The following is a 21,677-nucleotide window of genomic DNA, read 5'->3' as shown; positions in this document are numbered from 1 at the left end:
ATGGAAAACTTCCCTCAGCCCTAGTGTTTATTATAATTAATGCTACCTAAAGATTATTAATGGATAACAAAGCCCTTCTGTAGTCCATAGGAGTCAATCATCTATCATTGCACTTCGGGAAAAGCAAAAACAAAACAACAACAAAAAAGAAGAGTGGTTTCCTCACAGTAGTCCCAATATCTGTCTGTGCAGCATACAGAATAAGTATCTGTTAACATCACAGACTCCAGAAAGACATCCATCATCAATGCTGCTGGGTCCAGGAATTCACCCCTTGATTTTGGTGAAAGCCATATTATGCCTATACAATTTATAATAAAAACTCCTAGTCACAAAATATATTAATTGGTCTGGAAGTCAAGAACTTTTAAGCTTGAAAACTGCCTTAGTACTGTGACAGGATTCTGATCCAAAGCAAACCTCTGCTTTTTCCCCCACATGACCAAAATAGTTGTTTAAAAACATGATTCTCATGGATAACCTTGATAAGGAGTATTAGGCAAATTTTGGAATAATGGTTTACATCTGATCTGAGATCAGATTTCTTGTTCTTCCATTTAATATATTTTTATATACTTCTAAATCAAAAGTAAGAGCTGAATAATGAGTATGTGTACACGTCCTTACTCCTCTCAAAACGTTTCTTTAAAGCAGAAGCATTTTCTTTCCAACCATTTGATAAGGATATTTTACCTGTGATCACTCATAAAGCACCATTCTGTGCTATTAAGACACAATTTGTGTCATCATACTGTGGTTCGATGTTATCCACATCAGTAAGTATTACCACACCACCTGATTTTAAAACTCTGAAAGCTCAGAGAAAATAGCAACATCTGCTGTACTCCAGAGGTTACCATGATCTGGCCTCATCACTAAGCTTTGTTGCATGATATATACTAAGAATAGCCTAATACAGTATGTTCTTGGAAGAAATAGGCAGTGATTTTGACACAAACTTTGTAAAAAATATTACCTCCCCCAGAAATAATACTGCTACAGAAAGGAAGATGTGTTCACAGTGCTTTCCAAACAGCTGAGATGTGCATTAGTAGTACAACTAGCATCACTGATGTAAATATAAACAAGAATCTTATTAATCATCTTTGCTTTTGAAGAGAAAATATTCCAAACTATTTGAAAGTTATGATTTTTTTCGTTACATACTAATATTAGGAAGTACAGGGGGGGGTGTGTGTGAAGAGATAACATTGTCACAATTCAAATTCGGTTCTTTTGAACAAGTATGAACACTTCATTTTGCCCTTGTAGTCACATTCTTAAGATGATCCATTTAATAATGGGGCTTAAAAATAATCCTCTGGGAAATTAGCAGAATGGTGATTTGACATTCAAGACTGAAGTCGGCTGGCTCTGCTCATACATCCAGTTAAACAAATGTTTGCTTTGTCTTCGCAGGAGAATGATCATGTCTATATTACTTGAAAGCCACAATAGCTGGACACTTTCAAGCAGAAAACATTTATTCCTATCCCTGCGAACAAAGCAATGTACAAAAGGATTTTTAAGGCCACTTCTGGTGCAAAATTTAATCAGAGGAGTAACTTGGTGATGGACAAACAGTTTTATAATTATCTCTTCAGACTCTCTAGGAACCAAAAAGACACAAACCTTATTTGATGACAGACCAAAACAGACCATAATTATAATTTTAGTTTTACCTATATATCTGCATTTCTTTTGGTATGGAAAGAAAAATTAGCTAGGCAAGGAGATAATAAAAACATCCCTGCAACAAGTAACCTTGGTAGTTTATATCCAGATTTACCTGTAAATGAGATGATAGTGTTACTGTTTTAACCGCTAGTAATTCCCCTGGCTTTATGACAACCTCCACCAAATTAGGATTCATTTAGTATTCACAAGGATTTTGGCCTCTTGGCCTGAGGATTAAAAAAGCTGCACAAGAGATCAGCATGCAATCTAAACCTTTACTTTCTGCTGATTTTGTTTTTTTTTTGTGGTGTTAGCACAACTGTGAAAAGTGCAAGCTGTTCGCTTCAGGAAAATTAAACTCATTTTTATGTAACTACTGGGACCCAATACAGGAGAAACAATTACATATTTTTTTAAGACTTGGTCAGTTCCAACACACATCCCATACAGGTAATTGTTTCAAGCCTTGATGATACATTCTCTCAATTAATATCATTAGGTGTTAAAGTACATTTCAGATAGCACAGCCTCATCTGGTCCTCACTGCAAATCATGACAGGCAAAGTTCAGAGATCTATTCCTACTGCAGAACTGAAGTGCAATATACTCTACTTGAGACCACTTTGTAAGATCATTTGGTGAGTGAAGACCATTCAGGATGCAGTTGATCTCTACTGGTTTTGTGGGAGTCCATTATGTAGGAAACCTGCTCTGAGGCCATTTGTCACACAAATTGTTAGTTCCCATGAGCTCTCTGGGCACGGAACTCACACCTTCCCCTTGCACATCATCACACCTGCAGTCAGCAGGGGCCCTTAAGTGCTACTCCTTTCACAGAAGAGAGGAGATGGCTGGAAAAGCAGTGAAAACTGTGAACCCTCCGGTACTTGTTTTCCCTCTTCAGCTGAAAACCGGAGATGTCCTAGGAAGCTGTAGAAGTCATCTGTGTGAGACTTTTTGGAAGGGAAATGCGAATCACATCCCAGAGAAGAAATCTACTAGTGCAGGACTAGCTCATTAATCCAATACACCCAGGACCCTATGGCCTTACTAATACTAAGTCCAAAAAATGTAGAAAGTTGGGTATGCAGTTTTGCTGATTTTCTTCTATTATGGTAAATCCATTTTAACTATTCAAGGTAGAGTTTGCTATGTCCTCTGACCCAAGCAACTTCACGTTGCAATACAGCTCCAACACCAAACTACTCTTTGCTATAAAAGTATTCCCTCCATTTTTGTTGGCATATTACATAACAATACTATGATAACACAATAGGTCTGGTCCCGATAAAAGATTTTGTCGAATTACTAATACAGAAAATAATAAATGAGAGTCAAACTAGAAAAAAGGCAGCACATCTGTCAAAATGAAAGGAATTAAATCAAGCTACCCCTTACAAGCTATGGGAACACTGTAGCATATTTAAAAGACACTTGATCAAATGCATGAAAAGTAAACGTGTTTTTCCATAGTTTAGCAACTGTTTTTGCTGAACTAGAACTTCTGACTTGTCCCTTGAATTATGAATGTCTATGAAAGACATGACTATATTAAGAATTTTATTATCAACAACAACAAAAAACAGGGTAGAAAAAGCTTTTGTTTAAAGATCAAACCATAAATTAATTATGGCTTATTTCCTTTGCTTATATTACTGACTGCATGCACTGCAATAAACTGATTTCTACTTTCCATGCGTGAAGTTCACAGGATAATGCTCACAGCAGACAGCAAGCAGAACTAAACCTGTAATTTACAATGATAAACAAGAACTAAAAGGCAAAGTTCATTTAATCATCATTAGAAACACAAATGCCCTTGCTTTCATTTGTTTAAAGCAGAAATGAATACAGCATCTGTTACACGATTTGTGCAATAGCATTCATAAAAAAAAAAAAGATTATTTATTTTAAAGGAATTAGAGGTGTAATAAGAGATGGTATAGCCTAGCTGATTCTGTTTGTATCCTAACATAAGTTTATCTTTATGATACATGAGAGCGAGCAAAAAGGGTTAAACAGTATGCAAAAAATCCTGTTTCTTATCTGAACTGTGAATTTCTGTTTGTGTTCCTATACTCCCTTAACAATGATTAAAGCATAATAAGCACCCCGAAATGAAAGTACATCATAAGTCTCAGGAATTTCCTTCACAAAGTCAAGCACTGTAGTGTTACTCTGCATGTTGGTGGTCATGCTGTTTACAAAGATGATTTCTATAATACTATTCAAATGTTGTTCAGCAATATTTAACAGGAAAAAATCGAGCCAAGTTGCAACAGCATTCTTAATGTTTCCTTTTTTTTTTTTTTTTTTTTTTTTTTTTTTTTTTTTTTTAAGTTTTCCATTTATGCTAAGCATAGCACATAAGAGAACATGGCCTGATTTACAGATCTTGCATGAATTTTTCCCTAGCTATGCCTTCGGAGCTCCAAGCTGCCAGCTTCAGTAACAGCAGCAGGCTGCGGGAGACCTCTGCTGGTGAATGCAATTTATCGCCCTGCAGCTGCTGCTTGTGGACCAGATATGGATGTTCCCCAGCTGTGAAAAAAGATAGTGTTTGGAGCTTTTAATATTATTTCCCCTACGAATGTACTCGTACTTTTTATTTATTAATACCTTTTTAAGTTAAGAAAAAAAAAGTTCAATTTTTCAAATATCACCTTACAAAGTAAAACAGAAAGTCAAGAAAACTACCTCTTGAAAAACTGCCAATAAATACAACCTTCAAAATACAGTCATGCCTGTGTAAATTTTGCACAGCTAAAATCAGCATTCTCCTGGAAATATTGCAGTATTTAAGATGAAGCTGCTTTACAGATTTGTTTGTTTGAGATAGGTACTGACAAGGCGACACCCACACAGATATTCACCTATTCACCAGGCAGGGGATGAGTGGCCTGGAAATCCTGCCATATCCAAGCAGTGCCCTGGGACAGCCTAGGCATAGAAGCAGAGTGGAAGGGCTTCCCCAGGAGCATCTGGTAAAAGATTTATTCTTTGGGGCAAATCAGTGGAAGCACCAGCTTGTCTAAATGGCAGGTTAAAAAAAAAAAAAAAAAAAAAAAAAAAAAAAAAAAATAATCTGACTCTAATCCTTAGCTACTCTACTTCAATAAGCTAGTGACTGCTGAGGAGTGTCATTTTGATTATTCTTAATCAGTTAAGGTGTGGCAAATACAATCAAGAAAGTGCCATGCAGTCCTTTAAATTAACGGTATGCTTTCATCTACAGCTGCATGAATCATTCTGATCACCTGTACTTACATAGAGTAGAACAGAATATATTCAAAGAATCAGATGATCTCCAGCTGATAAACACATTACTTGCAAAAACATACGTTGGTGAACTTCATAAGAAGATGGCTTTAATGAAAAAGTAATAGAAATCCCTATTAATCCTTTTGAATGGCTACTGAAGAAATGGGCTCTCAGATGAACTAAAACGGCAGATTGTAAAAGGACATTATTAACACAAGACATAACTAATCCATAAATTTGTTGTCAAAGGTATTGCAAAGGCCAAAGTCGTGTCAAAGTTTACATGATTAACAACAGCATAATCAGCAATGATACAACAACACCTTCCTACACCTGCTAAGTGATAAAATAACTTCATCATGAGACCATGTGTAAATTAGTTTAAAAAAACAGATTTTGGAATGGAATAGTCTCAGGTTGCCACTGGCAAGGCCCTGAGCCACACCAGCTGCTGGTCAGATCCATCTAGAAATGCCTATAAATTTCCATCCCAAAAGTTGAAGTTTTAAACCAATGAATCTTTAAAAAAAATAACATTGCTAGTTCTTTTTAATATAATGCTTACAGAAAGCTAACGACAAATGATCAAAAGAAAAACTTTTAAATCACCATTAAAATCTTTAATTGTAATTCAGTTAGTATAAATGAATTCCCCATGCTTTTAGCAGTTCAGATTCTCTAAACAATTGAGGACACTGCCATAAACAAACAGCTATGCTGCTCATGATACCTGCTTAGCAAGTTTAGCCAGTGATTTAAACTAAACACACTAGAACTAAAATAATTGCAGTTCTAGAGTAACATGGGGTACACGTGTTTGCAAGGAAGGGTACATCATTAACAGTTTCTTTATCTTGTAAAACAGTATAATTTGATTTCAACACAATTGTCTAAAAGAACTTTTAGTAAAAGATTTTTGTGTTTATCATATAGGCAGTTCTGAATTAAACTGAGGTATTGTCAATAGGTAAACATCAAGCATTTGAAGTCTGCTGTCCACTAATTCTGTTTTAGTAGTAGTTAGGCACTGTGATCCACTGACTTTCAAACAGCAGTAATATGAAGAGGTCCCTTGGATAGTTTTAGATCTGTCTAGTTCTAGATCTGTCACTACTGCTAAAAAAATCATAAATACCTTACAGCTACATAACAGTAGATAGGGGAAAAAAAAAAAAACACCTTATCAAAGATCCAGGTAAAAACCTATTTGTGAAAGTTCACGCAGCAGCAATCAACTGTGAATGAGAAAAGACAGCTCAATTTTCCTATAAAAATTGTGTCATTACAGAAGAACAATAGCACAAACAAAAAGAAAACTGTTTCCCAAAGAGTAAGCCTCATGCAGCAGGTAACATTTTTTTTCATATCAATACTCCCATTTCTTAAAGGACAAGTGTTTCACATCAGCTCTTCCAATTATAGTACCCCAGTGAGAATCATCAAGTAGTTTCAGAGAGTGCCTTCCCACTCCCCTGACTAAAATGCACCCACCCAGCTGGCAAAGCTTCTGGGTAGCTCACTAAATTGCTCAGCAGAGCATGAGGACCAAACTGAGGCAAGTCACATTGGGCGTGAAAACGCCTTTTACTTTAAAAAGTTATCATGTTGGTTTTTCCTTAGGGACACAGAGAAACAATACAGCTCTCCTAGCTCCTTGCACTCATTAGCATGTTGTAGTGCTAATTGTGACTCAGCCCACTCTCTCTTTCTTTTACTTCCATGAGTATTCAGATTGCATAGGGCCTTGCTACCCCCCTCTCACCTTGCTACTTACACTAGCATTCATTTTAAAACTCTGCTTTATTTTGGAGTTGTAGGTTTCCACTATACCCACTGTGAGAAGAACTTTTGCCAAATTCTAAAGTTCCTTAAAGCCTGTAGTTATTAGTTCCTGAAAATTTCATCCTGAAAGGTAATTCTCTGCTCATAGCATTCATTAAAACATTGCTTTTAAAGTACCTTCTCTTGCTGGATTCTTAGGAAGCACTTCTTTAGTTCTGCTGTTGCAATAGTGGATGGCATTATCTCTTGATAAATGGATTATTATTTGAAGTGGCAGATGAACTGGAAAAAAGAAACAATATTACAGTGAAAGTGGCAAATACCCATCAAGTATAAAACCACTCTTTTTTTTCTCAGACTTTTATAAAAAGGAAACCAAATCCTCTGATAGAAATTGTCACATTTAAGAGCAGATTTTTTCTGAAAAGGAACACTTATCTGACAAGGATGGTAAAACCAAACCTTTCCCAAATAATATTTTTGTACTATAAGATTTAAACAGCAAAAAATGCAAAACCAATAAATTACTAGGCAATTATAAAGCCTGCATGAAATTATGTGAAACATTATGGAAAATACCCTATAAGAAGATAATTGTACATCTTCTCTCTGTTTGAACCAAAACACCTGCAACGGCTTTATGCAGATTTTACTACCAGCAGGAACTACTGAAATCAACTGATAAGTTGTCCCCACAGGACTTCAACAGACAAAACAAAAGCTGAACAACCTCCCCCTCTTGCTCCCCCCACCAAAAGTTAAAAAATAAAATAAAATGAGGCAACCTCCTTTTCTTTCAAGTCAAGCATTAGCCTGGTGTTTATAAAGGGTACTCTTCACAAAAACAAAAATCCTGTCTGCACTGATCTCCTTCCAACAGCCTGCCTGCAAAGTGAGATGGTATCACTGTTTCCTAAGAAGTCTCCGTGTCCATTACCTATAAAATATTCCCCTCAGTGTATGCATAGTTCCTCCTGTAATATAGGTGAAATCCAGCTATCACTATGCGCCTGTGAACAAACCACAGAGAAGGCCTCTCTGCAGGCTTTTTGCTGGGATGTTGTGACATTTCAAAAAGAGCAGCCACAGAAAAATCACCAAATCGAGAAGTCATTCTGCCTACATGTGTACAACACGCAGTAACAACCTCCACACTTAATCATGTGTCTTCTGTATTGACTAGTCATGGGATAAACACAAATTTATATTTAGCAGGTGGTAAGTTAGGAGCAGCAGACTACAGGTAAAAATAAGGTCGAGTGGAGCATCTGAAAAATAAACCTATTTGTAAAGAATCTGTGGTTAATAGTTCTGCAGTATTGTCCAAAATTTCTTGGTAGCAGTAAAATAAATTCTGATACCTCTTCTCTGTACTCTCTGTTCACTTAAGAAGTATCTCCAGCCCAATGCTAATAAATATTTGCTCTGACTCCAGTGGTGAGCCATCAGTGGATGGACCACCTAACACATGTACCCACAATGGAGTGTCAGGAAAAGTTCTGCGTTCCACCACTGTGCTGGTCCTGAGCAAGAGACCTCTGTAGTAAAGACTACTGTAGTAAAGACTAGATAAACAGAGGTAGTCCATCCAGCAGCCTCACCAAGCACAGGCCAGCATAGACTTCAGGTTGTGGTGTGCTGCATGAAACCCTTGGCCACAGGATGAACTCAGCTAACTCCTTGTAACAGAGGAGCCTGCAGGAGCTCCCACTGGGTACTGGCGATTAGGCCACCTGCCTGGCCCTGCCTTTATCATAGAACAGAACTACAGAATATCCCGAGTTGGAAGGGACCCACAAGGATCATTGAGCCCTACTCTTGGCTCCACACAGGACCACACAAAAATCAGACCATATGTCTGAGAACATTGTCCAAATGCTTCTTGAACTCTGTCAGGCTCTCTGTGCAGAACCTTTCCCTAACACCCAGCCTGACCCTCCCCTGTCCCAGCTCCATGCCGTTCCCTCGGGTCCTGTCACTGTCCCCAGAGAGCAGAGGTCAGCGCCTGCCCCTCCGCTCCCCTCCTGAGGGAGCTGAAGGCCGCCATGAGGCCTCCCCTCAGTCTGCTCTGCCCTGGGCTGAACAAACCAAGGGACCTCAGCCACTCCTCCTACATCTTCTCCTCTAGACCCTTCGCCATCTTTATAGCCTTCCTTTGGACACTCTTTAATAGTTTTATGTCCTTCTTATACTGTGATGCCCAAACCTGCACACAGTGCTCGACGTGAGGCTGGACCAACTCAGAGCAGAGCAGGACAATCCCTTCTCTCAACCAGCTAGCAGTGCTGAGCTTGATGCACCCCAGGGTACAGTTGGCCCTCCTGGCTGCCAGGTCACACTGCTGGCTCATATTTAGCTTGCCATTGACCAAAACCCCCAGACCACTTTCCACTAGGCTGCTCTCCAGCCTCTCATCCCCCAACCTGTACATTAGATTGCTCCATCCCAGATGCAGAATTTCAAATTGTTTAATTTCATGCATTCGGTAATTGCCCAGCCCTCTGATTTGTCAAGATTTCTCTGGAAGGCCTCTCTACCCTTGAGGGAGTTGACAGCTCCTCCTAAATTAGTGTCATCTGCAAATTTACTTAGTATGCATTTGAGTCCTGTATCCAGATCATTTATAAAAACATTGAAGAGAACTGGCCCTAAACTGGCCCCAAAAGTTTATCTGAAAGTGCAGCAAGACATTACCATGTGAACATCCTCTAGGAATACAGTTGTTGTCCTGTGGGAAAATTTTACGTTAGCTTGAATGACCGAAAGGGAGAGCTTCTCTCCATGGACAGGATTACCATGTACAGGCACAGCATGCCATGAGAAAATCCATTCAGGTCCTATCCCATGCTGGACAAATGCAGAGTGTCCAGCATCTGAAGGGATGTGAAATTTATTCACTATCTGAATTTCTCTTCTTATTCTGCCTCACACCAGCAGTTACCTTATGAAGCCATTTGTTGCAATTACCCAGCAGATAGTAGATGTAAAGAAAAAAAACCTGCTGAGATGAACTGGTGGCCAGCAGCTGAAAAGGAAAGGAGATTAACTTCTAAATGCATACAGCAGGGCATAACACTGAAGCATAAGTAAGCAAAGGAATGTTCTTCTGAACACACTCAAATTCTATTGTGCTGTAATTTTTTATTATTATTATTTTTTAAGAGCATTAGAGGTTAATTTAGCTCCTTAATTCCACGTGATGCCATGCAGTAAAGCTGTATCTCCCTGCTCTGGCACTGTTTCACTATAAACTAATTGAGACTGCAGTATGGCACATGTCTTTTTGATATCCTTCCAATTTCCTCTGGGAAATTAAAGAAAAATACATTTAAAAGAAAATCAGGAGGAGATGAACTGCTTTTTCTTCTCATTTTTGCGGCACCAAACTTCCAGTCTGACTAATTGATCTGTTTTGCTTCTTCACTTACAAAAGTGAAATTTTTTCCAGAAGGTTGCTCCAGAGGAATAGCTGCCTGTAAACCAAAGGAAGGAAATCAGCCAAAGTGACAGTCTTTATCTATCAGGAAAAAGATAAGTGAGAAATTCAAATTCATCTATTTGCATCTACATTTTCCCACACATTTCATAATAACACCAAGTAATTCATGTCAGTTGAATAGTTTATACAATTATACCTAAGTAGACAAAGAACAGTGTGCTGTCAAACTGCTAGTTGTGGTTGTTTTTGTGAAAAAACACCTACAGTTGTACAGTTAATGTGTTTCATGACAAACTTCATGTTTGGGAGACCTTACAACGCACAGGTTCCTTTCAATCAGATTTCACAATAAATGCTTCTCATTTTCAGGAGCTTTGAATTTTATTCTGAATATATATTAACTGACTGTGTGAATACTTGATCTAAGACTCCTGTGTCTGATTCATTCTCAGTAAAGCCAAGAAAACAATGCCCAACATGATGAAGTACTTCAGGGTTTCTGAAGGACAACAGGAGAATGAGGTGGTTAAATAGCTCAGTTGTTGAACAGTGGACAGAACACCATGAACAGAGACAACACCGTGCTGAATTTTAAGGCCAACAAAGTTTCCAGACAGACTTGTGCTGCAGCTTGAACTTAGGCAATTTTGATGCATAATACTTCAGCCAGATTTATGGGAGTCAGGGATACATTTGTTTGCAATGCAGGGCAAATACGCTACCATTTGGTTTATCATTTAATAAAGCTGATACAAAAGTATGTACAGTTTGGAGTTCTGTGGTTTTCAGCGCTCTTGGTGTGTTAGGAACCAGATAGGCAATGTGTTTTCAAGTAAGTGTTTACTGTAAACAAGTAACAAATTTCAGTTACTTACACACTCTACTCTTCAGATTTAAAACAGACTACAGTGCACCATCTTATGGGGCAGTAAGATTTCCTAATGGGATGAACTTAACCCTTTCAGTTTTCCCCAGGACTCTACTTCATTGCTATAAGGCAGCTCTTTATTAGCCATGCTAAACAATTCTCTGTGATCTGAATACCAAGAAGCTGCTGTGCTTGAGCAGGTCTTAAATGATAGGAGATAAATATGGAAGGGAGTGGGATGCTTGCATGGAAAAGTATATGAATTATGCCCAAGATTCAGTGCTACCTAACAGCTTGTAGCCTCCAGTTGTATCACACCTCAGTATACTAGCTGTTATAATGCAGCAATTGTTAGTAACGTTTTACATAGCCCCAAAGGACACCATTAAATTCTACGCTTTTACATTTACAGCTGGAAACAACGACTTGCCAAAGTTGTTTTGTATTTCTAGACACACATGCACCTGTTGTATTGTTTCAGTTAATGCCACTGAGGTTTTAGTTGTTTCTTCTCCTTGATTATCCTTCTCTCTCCTACCATCCAAGAACAAAAGACAAGGTAGAGAAACTAGTAAAATGAAATTGGAATTATATTCCCCACAGGAAATACTGTTGCTAGTAGCTGTCTTTTAGGTTTAAATTCCCAAGCCATTCTGAACTACTACAAAGTACAAACATTATTTGGTTATTTCTGTACAGCTTTATGTAGCAATACTTAATTTTAAAAATAATGGGGCTTTTCCCTTTGCTCTAGCCAAAGCAGTAGGATTATGTTTTTTATGCATGTCATATTACAAGATAAGTAACGAAGACTTGAATCCTCAGGAGTTATAACTTGACTTACTGGCTTCAATGACTGTTTTCCCCAAAGAAAGAAATGTACCATTAAATCATATTCCAGCTTCACAGCAGTGCCAGTTTTTAAAAGCTCAGGATCTGGCTGGGAAGTTTTTAGGAACAGAGACTTTTTGTTGCAACGTTTTACCTTTTTGTCACCAATGTCAAACCAAGAACTTTCAGGTTCCTGGCTTAGTCATGCAGATGACAATCAGGATAATGAAAAAGTCAATACTGATGTGAAAGTTTGTGCCTCAGCTTTCAACCTTGTGGGCCATTTAGCCAGAAAACATACATCATGCAACCTTTTGCTTGGAACAGAAGGAAATGAATTCTAGAAGCAAGACTACTCATGGACACTATAACAGATACTCTAGGGCAGGGGCCACAGTTTTGCCAGAGGCCCTACAAAATAGCTTCCAAGAGTCTGCAGCAGTGAGCAAGGGGACTCAGAGTCCTAATCTGATCAATAAGCATCAGAGCCTGATTTTCTAGAATTGATTATTATGTAAAGATCTTCTACGGATGGCAGTTAAAATTATTTTAAGAACAGGTTTGCAAATGATGTACTTTATTTGGGCAAGAGGTTTGTTTCCAGTTCTTATTCCAGAAAGTGTTGTAGTTTAAAATTCAGAATTTCACAGGGAAGAGAACTATTGAAATGATAAATAGCAACATCATGGATCAGAGGTATAACATATCAGGCATATCAGTTTATACAGCTATCTTGTGGAAATGTTTTTACTCACATTTTCCTGATTTAAAAACCATTGGTTACACAACAGGTTTAACTTCAGTGAGCTTTCCTCTTCAAAGTCATTCTTGCCATATAAAAAGTATGGTAGCAACGGCACAGAGGATGTCAGCAAATTTGCTCTAAGTGTCAGGTCATAGCTGAGGGGGGAAATTGCCTTTGGTTGATGGGTGCAGTTATACCACTGCAGAGCCACTTTGGAACAGCTCTGAACATGGAGGCAGTTTTCCCAGAATTTCATTAACTTCACTCGGTGTCGTTAACCTACCCAGAGCTCAACGAAGAACTTGTCTTTAGGCAGTTTTAGTTTCATATAACACAAGTGCATTACACAGCAGTCATTATGTTACACAATGATCCCTCTTAAACTAATTGCATCCAGTAATGATTTAGAACACAGTAACTGTTAAGTTTGTGCTCCCAGTGTTGTAGATTGTAGAATCGGTGGGGAAGTGTGTTTAATTCACAGACTGATATACACCTATATGTCTATTTATCCAGGGTAAAATTGGCAAGTTTTTCATGATGACTAATACAGTCACTATGCTCTTAAAAGAAGCATAACTTGCCTCCTCTAATATCGATGCCACAATTTCCTAATTTATCTTGTGTAGTTCAGAACATAACATCCTATCCTTTGGAACGCCCATCTATATTTTCTTCCACACAGGGTAATGTGCATGGCATGTTCCTGATGCTGAGCATATACACAAAAATGAGTCCCACAAAATTATGTTTGCTGAACCATGTCACTTTTTTTTGGGGGGTGGTGAGAGGTTACGTTATTAATAAGGATTGATAAAACTAGTCACCCACTTTCCTGAGTGAAGATCTGCTATCAAGACAAGTATCGCCATTTAGAAGGGTAAGGCTTTATTAAGGAATAAACACGCTGATGGATATGGTACCCATGGGTTTTGCTACATCTCAATCTAAGTGATTTTAGAGAATAGTTTTTGACAATTTGCAGAGGGTGAAATGATTCGGTCTCTGGAAATTAGAGATTCTAAAGTCTTAAAACAATCCAAGCTCTTCATTACCTTCCTCTTCTTTTACAAGGTTAATTCCTTTAAACAGACACTAATGAAATCACAGACAAAATAGAGCACACGAAAGGACTACAGAGATAATCAGAGGAATTATTAGAAAGGTGGAAGGGTTACAAGGAAAACTTATGTCTAATAAGGTAAGCTAGGAACTCAGCTAAATCAGTCAAACAATTTTAAAGGATTTAGCTTGCGATATATGCATATAGTGATGAGCCTGAACATGTTTACCTAGACTATTCCAAGATCACTCTTGCAGTTTGAAACTCAAAAGTAAGCTGAATATCTAATGAAAAAGAAACACTGTAGGACAGGTGCACACTTACTGTAATATGGTATAATGCTGTAGAAGTTATTGGAATTATGTGATTTTAAACTGGAAATGTCAGAGATTTGCATATATGTACATTTTAGCTATGCAAAATGCTGTGCCAACCTTTGACTGCAGCAAAGAGAGTCTATTCTAAGCTTTAAAAAAAATAGAAAAATATATTAGAACGAACAACAAAATCAGAAACTTCTTGTAGCCTCACAGTTACCTGGCACCCCAAGAAGCACACTCAAGGAGCTGGTGAGAGCCTCCTAAAATCTGAGAAATGACACTTGTTTCCATGAATCTCAGACAAAATAGAATTGCCAGAGTCACCTCATCTAAAATATTATACAGTATGTTCATATAATAGCCTCAATTGCTGCAGCTACAGTACCTGAAGTGAAGGGGATTGAAAGGGACAGGAAGGAAAAAGACCACTCAAAACCAACAACAGATATGACTAAGTAATTACTGCCACTCAAACTTCAATGGCATACAGAACATTGAGATCTCAAACATTTCAGGGTTTTTCTGTCTCCCACAGAAATACGAAATTACTAGGCTAACCCAATAACCATTGTCAAAGATTTTTTTCTTAGGTTTCCATTCTTATTGCATGTACACTGAAAATATCCTGATATATCCAGAAAAGGTCTGACAAGTTTATTGGACTGTAGATTCAATTCACTATGGAAAAAAAAAATACAGTATCTTAAGTCTGTCTTTATTATCTTAATAAAATTAAGTCATTATATTGTGAATTTGGGTTGCAACTTCACAAAAAGGTACATTTTAATAGTTCTAAGGAGGAATTCATCAGATCAGTGCTGGAGAGAAGCTAGAGAGAGTCGGAAGTTGTCCATGCTCTAAACTACAGGCAAGTTGCCCAGATATATCTGCTCAAATATTGGCCTATCATTTGAATTGAGCATTAGTCATTGGGCATACCAAGGGTCCATTGGGAACTGAGTTCAGAGAATTGAATATTTATGAATATGGATATTTAAATATGCAGTTGCAGTGTGACAGGAACTTGGTCCTGAAGGGAGTCTGCAAAACTATGTATCTAAGGGATCTACTACACGTGATTTGATTTTCTTTGCTGAAGATGCCATGTTATATGGTGGCAGCATGTTATACTACTACTCTATAGTCTCATTTCAGATTTTTTTTCCACTAGGAAAGTTTTAAACTTCAGTGCCTCTATGCCCAACATCTTGAAACTTGAAACCTTCAGAGTATGCTACATGGCAGCCGCATTATTAGAGACTTTCCAAACACATGGAACAACTTGTCAATTTGAATCATTTCTGTTTTACCATGTATTATTTTTTTTGGTTGTGGTGGAAGTATGGAGGAAGGGAAAGGAAAAGAAGAAACAGATGAGATAGAAGAGGATGGTTTTACAAGACACTGTAGGTTACTTGCTAAAAAATCATATGATTTTTGCTTTTTTATTATTATTTTTAATATCCTAAATCCTATTTAGAATTTTAAAATATCTTTAAGCATATAGTACACCAGACAGACACTTTGTTAAGCAAACAAAGTTGCAAGAGCCCTAATTTTAAAGGTTAAAGGGACTGATAAAATGATTGACTATGCCAGGTAATTACATTAGCCTAGGAGGCTCTGTCTAAATGAATAAGCAGTCTTCTGCTTCTCTGATTAGTGACAGGAATCCGTTAGGAAGAGCTTGAGTATAATTAGGATGGAGAGAGGGAAAAAAAAAAGTAACAGCATTTAGAAAAAGCAGGAAATGCAGAAATAGCTAGCATGAAACATAATTAAAGGAGCATATTAGGTGTTCTTAATAGTTTCTTGTGCAGTATAGTTTAGAAATAGTTGTAAGCCAGGAAGGAAAGAGTAAGTTACATGAATTGGTACTCCTGTCTTACCTTTTCTCAGTTTATCAGCATAGAAATTAAGATATCAGTGGAAAATCCACCAGAATCAATGACAGAAGTAAAATTAAATCTGCTAAATATAAGCACACAATTTAAAGAAATGAAGAACACAAGTTTCAAAACACAGCCCTCTTGCCTTCATTTAAAGCTCTGTTGAGTCTTAAAGTCAAATTTCTAGAAATATTGTTTCAGTTACGGAGACAAACATTCACAGTCGGTGAAATGCAGACTTAAAAATGACATGGGATTAATAAATATTTAATTTAGAAGCATTAACCTGGCTAAATTAAAAGAAAATGGCATTACATTTATGAAATCAGGATACAGCAAATATTAGGGTATGTCTTTCAACCAGAGAATGCATCCTCAGATTTGCTTCAGCTCAGTCACTGAACTGTAGCAATGCTAAGTTCAGTGATAGCTAATTTATTCTCCAAAGAGTAGATTTAAGGATAAATCAGGTTATGTGTCATTTTCAGTGCCTTCCTCATTGTTACTTGATTTATTTTTATTTAAACAATACCATACCGGTTTCATTCATACCTGCACTGCTGCAAACAGAGCTCAGCTCTCCATATGTAGAAGGAAATTGGCATTTCTAAGAGCATATCATTTGGCAGGGACTTGCCAATAAGTAAGCATTAAGTGAAACAACAGAAGCAGCAACAACAAAAACCCAAATTTTGAAGTTAGTGGCGTATTGTCTATTATGTCTACCATCATGAGACCATGCCTTTCATTCATCGAGGGGTAACAGCACACATGAAAATCACAAATGTAAGACATTAGCAAAAAAAACAACCAACCAAAAAAAACCAAACCACAAAATAACTAATCATGATTTTGTAATTGTCTGTTTTATTGCTTAGTCTTACAATTATATACTTATATTACATTATATGCTCTACTTATATACTATATTACATTATATAACATGGCATATAATCAAGAAACTCTACATGTGCCTTGTCACCAAAAATCTACTACAGATACATTTCAGATGAAGAGGGATGCTGTCAATCTATTTCTGACTGCTAGCTCTTCCCTCACGATGAAGTTCCCCCTGCCCATTACTTTTTCCTCTCTTCCAAACCCAGCTGTTAATTACTTTAACCTTTAGTTGATTCCCTTGAACTCATGAAGTTTGCATTTTATTACACTAAGCTAAGTGCAGTTTTAACTTTCCTCCATTCTAATTAATGTAGTTATAACACTGAATTTTCTTGAAAATCTCATTCACAGAAATTGGTTTAACTTTTATATGTCAATTGGCCCATTTCTTGCATGACAGCATTTCTGAAAATGTGATGCATTGTATTATCATTATAACAGGGTCTCCTTCTCAGAACCATGCAGATAATTTCTTGCAAGTACCATATTTTAGTTACTGTTTTATAACATTTAACATCATATTACATGGTAAGCTAAATTTTACAGCAAACCTGTTCTTGAATATAAGAATACTTAACCTATACTTAACTAAACCAATTTTATTTTGCCTTATTGATACAGAACACTGTAGTAAAGATTACCCCAGCCAGGTATTTCTCTATTTTAATGTATGCACTTACAATGTTATCGGTAAAATTAATGCAAAAAAATGCAAATTAATAACTGGATACCAACATGACAAATTTGAATTCTAGTGTTACCCCCTCACTGCCACCAACACATACAGTAGAAATGTGACTTAGGAGAAATTACACAGCAATTCTACACAGCTGTCAAGACATTTTTACAAAAGATCCTTTGTGGATAGGGTGAATGAAGTATTAAAGAGGAACATTTTTTTCCCCAGATTACAAACTATTTAAAGAACAAGATTGGACTAGAAATTGGTGCACATTTACATGGAATAGTTTTAGGTCTGTAAGTAGGTCATCAAATTAGAAGCATCATCACCCAAGGGTCTCATTATAGTCAGTGGCAAAAGACCAGCTGAATAACCCCTTGGAGCTGCCCATTAAGTATAATAAGTATCTACAGAGCCTAAGTTTCCTTCTTAATGCCCCAATTAACAATTCAAGTTTAGGTAGGATGAGTCTCAGTAATCCTGCACCGTGGAAACCTTTCAGCTTCCAACCTCATCCTCCAGGTCAGAAGCAATGCTGGTTACACACCTCCCTCTGCTTCCCAAATGGCACATCTCTGTGAAACAGAATATAGATGGAGACCACATTAGTCTCTATGTGCTACTCTGCCAAGAACAGCAAAGCTGTTGACATTTCCAGATGTGCCCACTCTAAAGTCTCCAAGGTAAGGACATTAATGTGTGTGAGTGAGGCTGTGACACCTGTGTGGAGCCACCAGGCCAACAGGAAAGTAGCTGCCAGCATTCACATTTGAGAGCCTGATGGAAATAAGGGCTGCAGTTACAGCGTGGCCATGGTGCAAGTTTGGAAACTGCTCATCTAAAAAGAAAAGGCTCAGCTCAATGCTGTTTCTTTATAAGCGTTTTCAGTGAATTTCTGAGCCGACAAAAAAAATAAAGGCCACATTTTTGTTCATCCAAATGAATAAAGAATTTAAAACTTTCTTTAATTTGTATTCATGAAGTGGGACCCCACAGTAAAACAGTTTTCACTGTCAGTTTACTGTATTGTCTCACTTATATTTGATTTCACTATTAACTCCTTTTCAAAACATACTTCCTTCTGCATTTCCCAGTTAAATATAATTTGCTGGCCCCATCTGGATTTGAACAGTATTAAAACTGAGCTACTATGATTCCTGTGCTACTTGACAGCATGTCTGAATTTATTCACTTGGATGAATGATTTAAAATCCAGTGCTCAGTTTCCCATCTATGACTGGTACATAGTAAATTATATATATAAGAAAATGACTGTCACTGGATGGGCACTTGAGCTTCACATAGAACGTGAAACAAAGGTGTAGTATGAAAATACTCCTTAACACCTCAGTATTAAGTATTATTATGTAAAAATAATGGCACACATAGGTGTCATTAAATTTTAAATTTAAATGATCATTTAGCAGAAGTAGATCTGTTCTGTAGGTAGAGGTTTGATAGGTCAGCACAGTAAAGGAAAACATCCCATCTTTAGCTTGGAAAATAATTTTTATTGTACTTAAACACATATAACAAGGGTACACACAGAACCAGGGCTGGAACAAAACCATGCAGTATGCATTCTGCTCATGGATGTCAGGACATCACCTGAAGGTAACTAGTGAAGAAAAAAGTCTGTCTGTACATTCCTACTTGTTAGTGTCATTCTGTGAAATTAATAAATATTAAATGAGAACTAAGAAAGATCAATCTTCTTTTCATTTGGGTTTTTGATCCTTCTTGTCAGGTGTAACAAAGGACTTCATGCCCATAATCTTTCCTGTCTTTTCCAAACTTCATTGGGTAAGCTAACAGACTTTACTTCTCCGTGTAATGCTTAAGCAAGACGTAGTAAGCCCTATGACAGTGTCTCTGTTTAGTCTGCTATCAGTGACTGTCTGTTGAACAGTCATAATTTCTTTTCTATAAGCACATGGTTACTACGCCTCGATGGTAACTTCTTGACTTGCTTAGAAAAAGAAATCTGAAAGTTAGGCTCTTAGGAAGGGCAGTGCTGTGTAAGACACTGAAAGTTGATTATTTTTTAAAATCAATATCATTAAGTTTGGATGTGTTGGTGGGTATGTTAGTTAACAAAGTAGCCAAGCTATTTGGATCATTTGTTCCCAAAAATTCAGATATGACAAGGGATAAAGCTGATGGATTTCAACCTTTCCAGCTAGCTCTGTGTGCCACTTAGAGGGCCATCTTTCCTGCACTACTCACCTTGATATCTCTGCTTCAGAAGTGACTATATCTGGGTTTACTGCCTGAGAAGAAGAATGAGTGGCAGCATAAAAGTTGACAGGCAAAAGTGCTTTCATCTGGGTCCAAAAATTTCCCCAAAGCTAACCGCTTCTTTAGCTGAAGGGTCCATTGAGCTGCCTTTTAAGGAAGCGTTTGAGAAGTATTCCCTTGGCAGTTTTCTACCTGGATCATGGTGTTTTTCTGATTTCTTGCCTGCTTTTTCACTTACTCTCGTTTCTCCTGTTGTAGCTGCCGATGTAGGTTGAAAATAACAATTTTACAGAGAACCATAGAATAGCTCAGGTTGGAAGTGACATTAGAGATCATTTGACTCCAACCCCCCTGCCATAGGCAGGAATGAAAGCACATCTGTGTCATGAAGCACACAGAGGTTGGTTCCTAACGTATTTCACTTGGACTCTTCGAAAACGGTAGAAGCCTGTTCTTACGGCGTGGTTTTATTTTTTATTCTATTTTTACGGCCAGTGGAGCCAGGCCCTTCCCCTGCTCCCGCCCCGCAGCGGCTACAGCGAGGCCGTCACCCTCAGACCCCTCAGCTACGAGGCATGCCGGGGACGAGGAGGAAGAGGAGGAGGAGAAGGAGGAAGAGGAGGAGGTGGCCCACCCCGGAACCCTGTGCTCGCTGCCGGCGCCGCCGCACGGAGCTCTGCGGCTGATGCACGGCGGCGGCTGAGGGCAGCGATCGCCATGGTGCGTGCGGGCGGGCAGGGGGCATGGCGCGGCTCTCCTTTCCTTTCCTTTCCTTTCCTTTCCTTTCCTTTTTTTCCCTTCCCGTCGGGGGAAGCCCGGGAGAAGCCGGGAGCGGCTCGGCCCGCCTTGTGCTCACGGGGGCCTCTCCCGAGGGGCCGACATTGTGCCCCCCGGCTGCTGCTTCCAGCCCCGACTGCAGAAAGCGAGGAGCAAAACGCGTGCAACTAGCTCACGTTGCCTCTGGAGGCTTCCCTGGGTGTCCATGGCGATTCAGCTCCCCCCCCGCGATCCCAAACACCCATAAAGTGATGCACTGAGGTCTCCGTTTACTCCTCGCTGCTTCCTGCATTGCATTTGCCCTTCGCGCGTACGGGTCTGGTTTTAAACACACAGCTTAAGGTTTCTAATTAAAGTTGCATATTAATCGATAAAGCTTTTCAGTTTCGTTCAAACATGCTTTTCTACCGAAAAGTAACAAAGCTCAAAAGCGTGGCCCAGGACTCTTAAATTTGTGGGCGGTATTCCCTTTCTGTGCTGCATAGCAGCTGCAGTGCCTCTTACCAGACAGCAGCCAGAGGCACTCCCATGGTCTGCTGGAAAGAACAAAAAAACCCCTTCTGTTTTGTTGCATAAGTTACATCTGGCCTTTTCCAGAGATCAAAACAATCAGAAACTTGAGTCAGAAACTTGCTGAGGCACGCAGCAGTAATCTTAGTTTCCTAGCCACAGAGTTCTACAAAGCATGCATTTTGAGGGAAGGCCTTATGCAAAATGTGTTGCAGCATTTCCTACATTCCAGTAGTTACATTACAGCATGGAATGTGCTTAAATAATTTTGTTGTTGTGTACGTTATTGAGGGGGGTAAGATTCACCTGTTGGAACTGGTAAAGCACTACTATAAATTAAGGGGTTTGTGAGATAGGGATTCATGAGTTTTTAAGTCCCTACCATGACACGCGCCCCTATCTTTCCTTGAATGTTTTAGTTTAGTAGCATACAGTATCTTTGATTTCTTTTCAGCCAAAGTTACCGAAAAGCAAAGGCGCGAAGCAAGAGAAAAAGGTTATCCATCCTTACAGCAGAAAAGCTGCACAACTTGCAAGGGAAGCACACAAACAGGATAAGAAAGAAAAGTAAGTTTACTGTGCAACCTTACGTACAGACTGAAGGATATTACAGTAGATACTTTTGTTTGTGAGTGCTGGTGAAAGGGGACTGTTATGCTGATACAACCTTAACATCTATTTATTTTAATAAAACA

General features: G+C 38.3%; 1 protein-coding gene and 1 long non-coding RNA gene across 2 annotated transcripts in view; one reads left to right on the top strand and one right to left on the bottom strand.

Moving 5' to 3' along the window:
• Positions 1–1,463: 1,463 nt before the first annotated feature.
• LOC121069140 overlaps positions 1,464–21,677 on the bottom strand; it is a 25,825-nt gene continuing 5,611 nt past the window's right edge. The window contains exons 2-4 of the long non-coding RNA XR_005819290.1: positions 10,149–10,193; positions 6,898–7,002; positions 1,464–4,218 (exon numbers count right to left, since the gene is read on the bottom strand). This is a non-coding gene — a long non-coding RNA (uncharacterized LOC121069140). The remainder of the gene's footprint in view (positions 4,219–6,897; positions 7,003–10,148; positions 10,194–21,677) is intronic.
• The window catches only part of TMA16 (translation machinery associated 16 homolog), an 18,122-nt gene continuing 16,590 nt past the window's right edge, over positions 20,146–21,677 (top strand). The window contains exons 1-2 of the mRNA XM_040554937.1: positions 20,146–20,415; positions 21,437–21,549. Coding sequence (XP_040410871.1) covers positions 20,413–20,415; positions 21,437–21,549 — 116 coding nt within the window. The 5' untranslated portion in view covers positions 20,146–20,412. The remainder of the gene's footprint in view (positions 20,416–21,436; positions 21,550–21,677) is intronic.

Source organism: Cygnus olor, chromosome 4 (assembly GCF_009769625.2).
Source record: "Cygnus olor isolate bCygOlo1 chromosome 4, bCygOlo1.pri.v2, whole genome shotgun sequence".
Classification (NCBI taxonomy): domain Eukaryota; kingdom Metazoa; phylum Chordata; class Aves; order Anseriformes; family Anatidae; genus Cygnus; species Cygnus olor.
The sequence above is the reverse complement of the archived record's forward strand: the minus strand, read 5'-3'. Positions and strand labels throughout refer to the sequence as shown.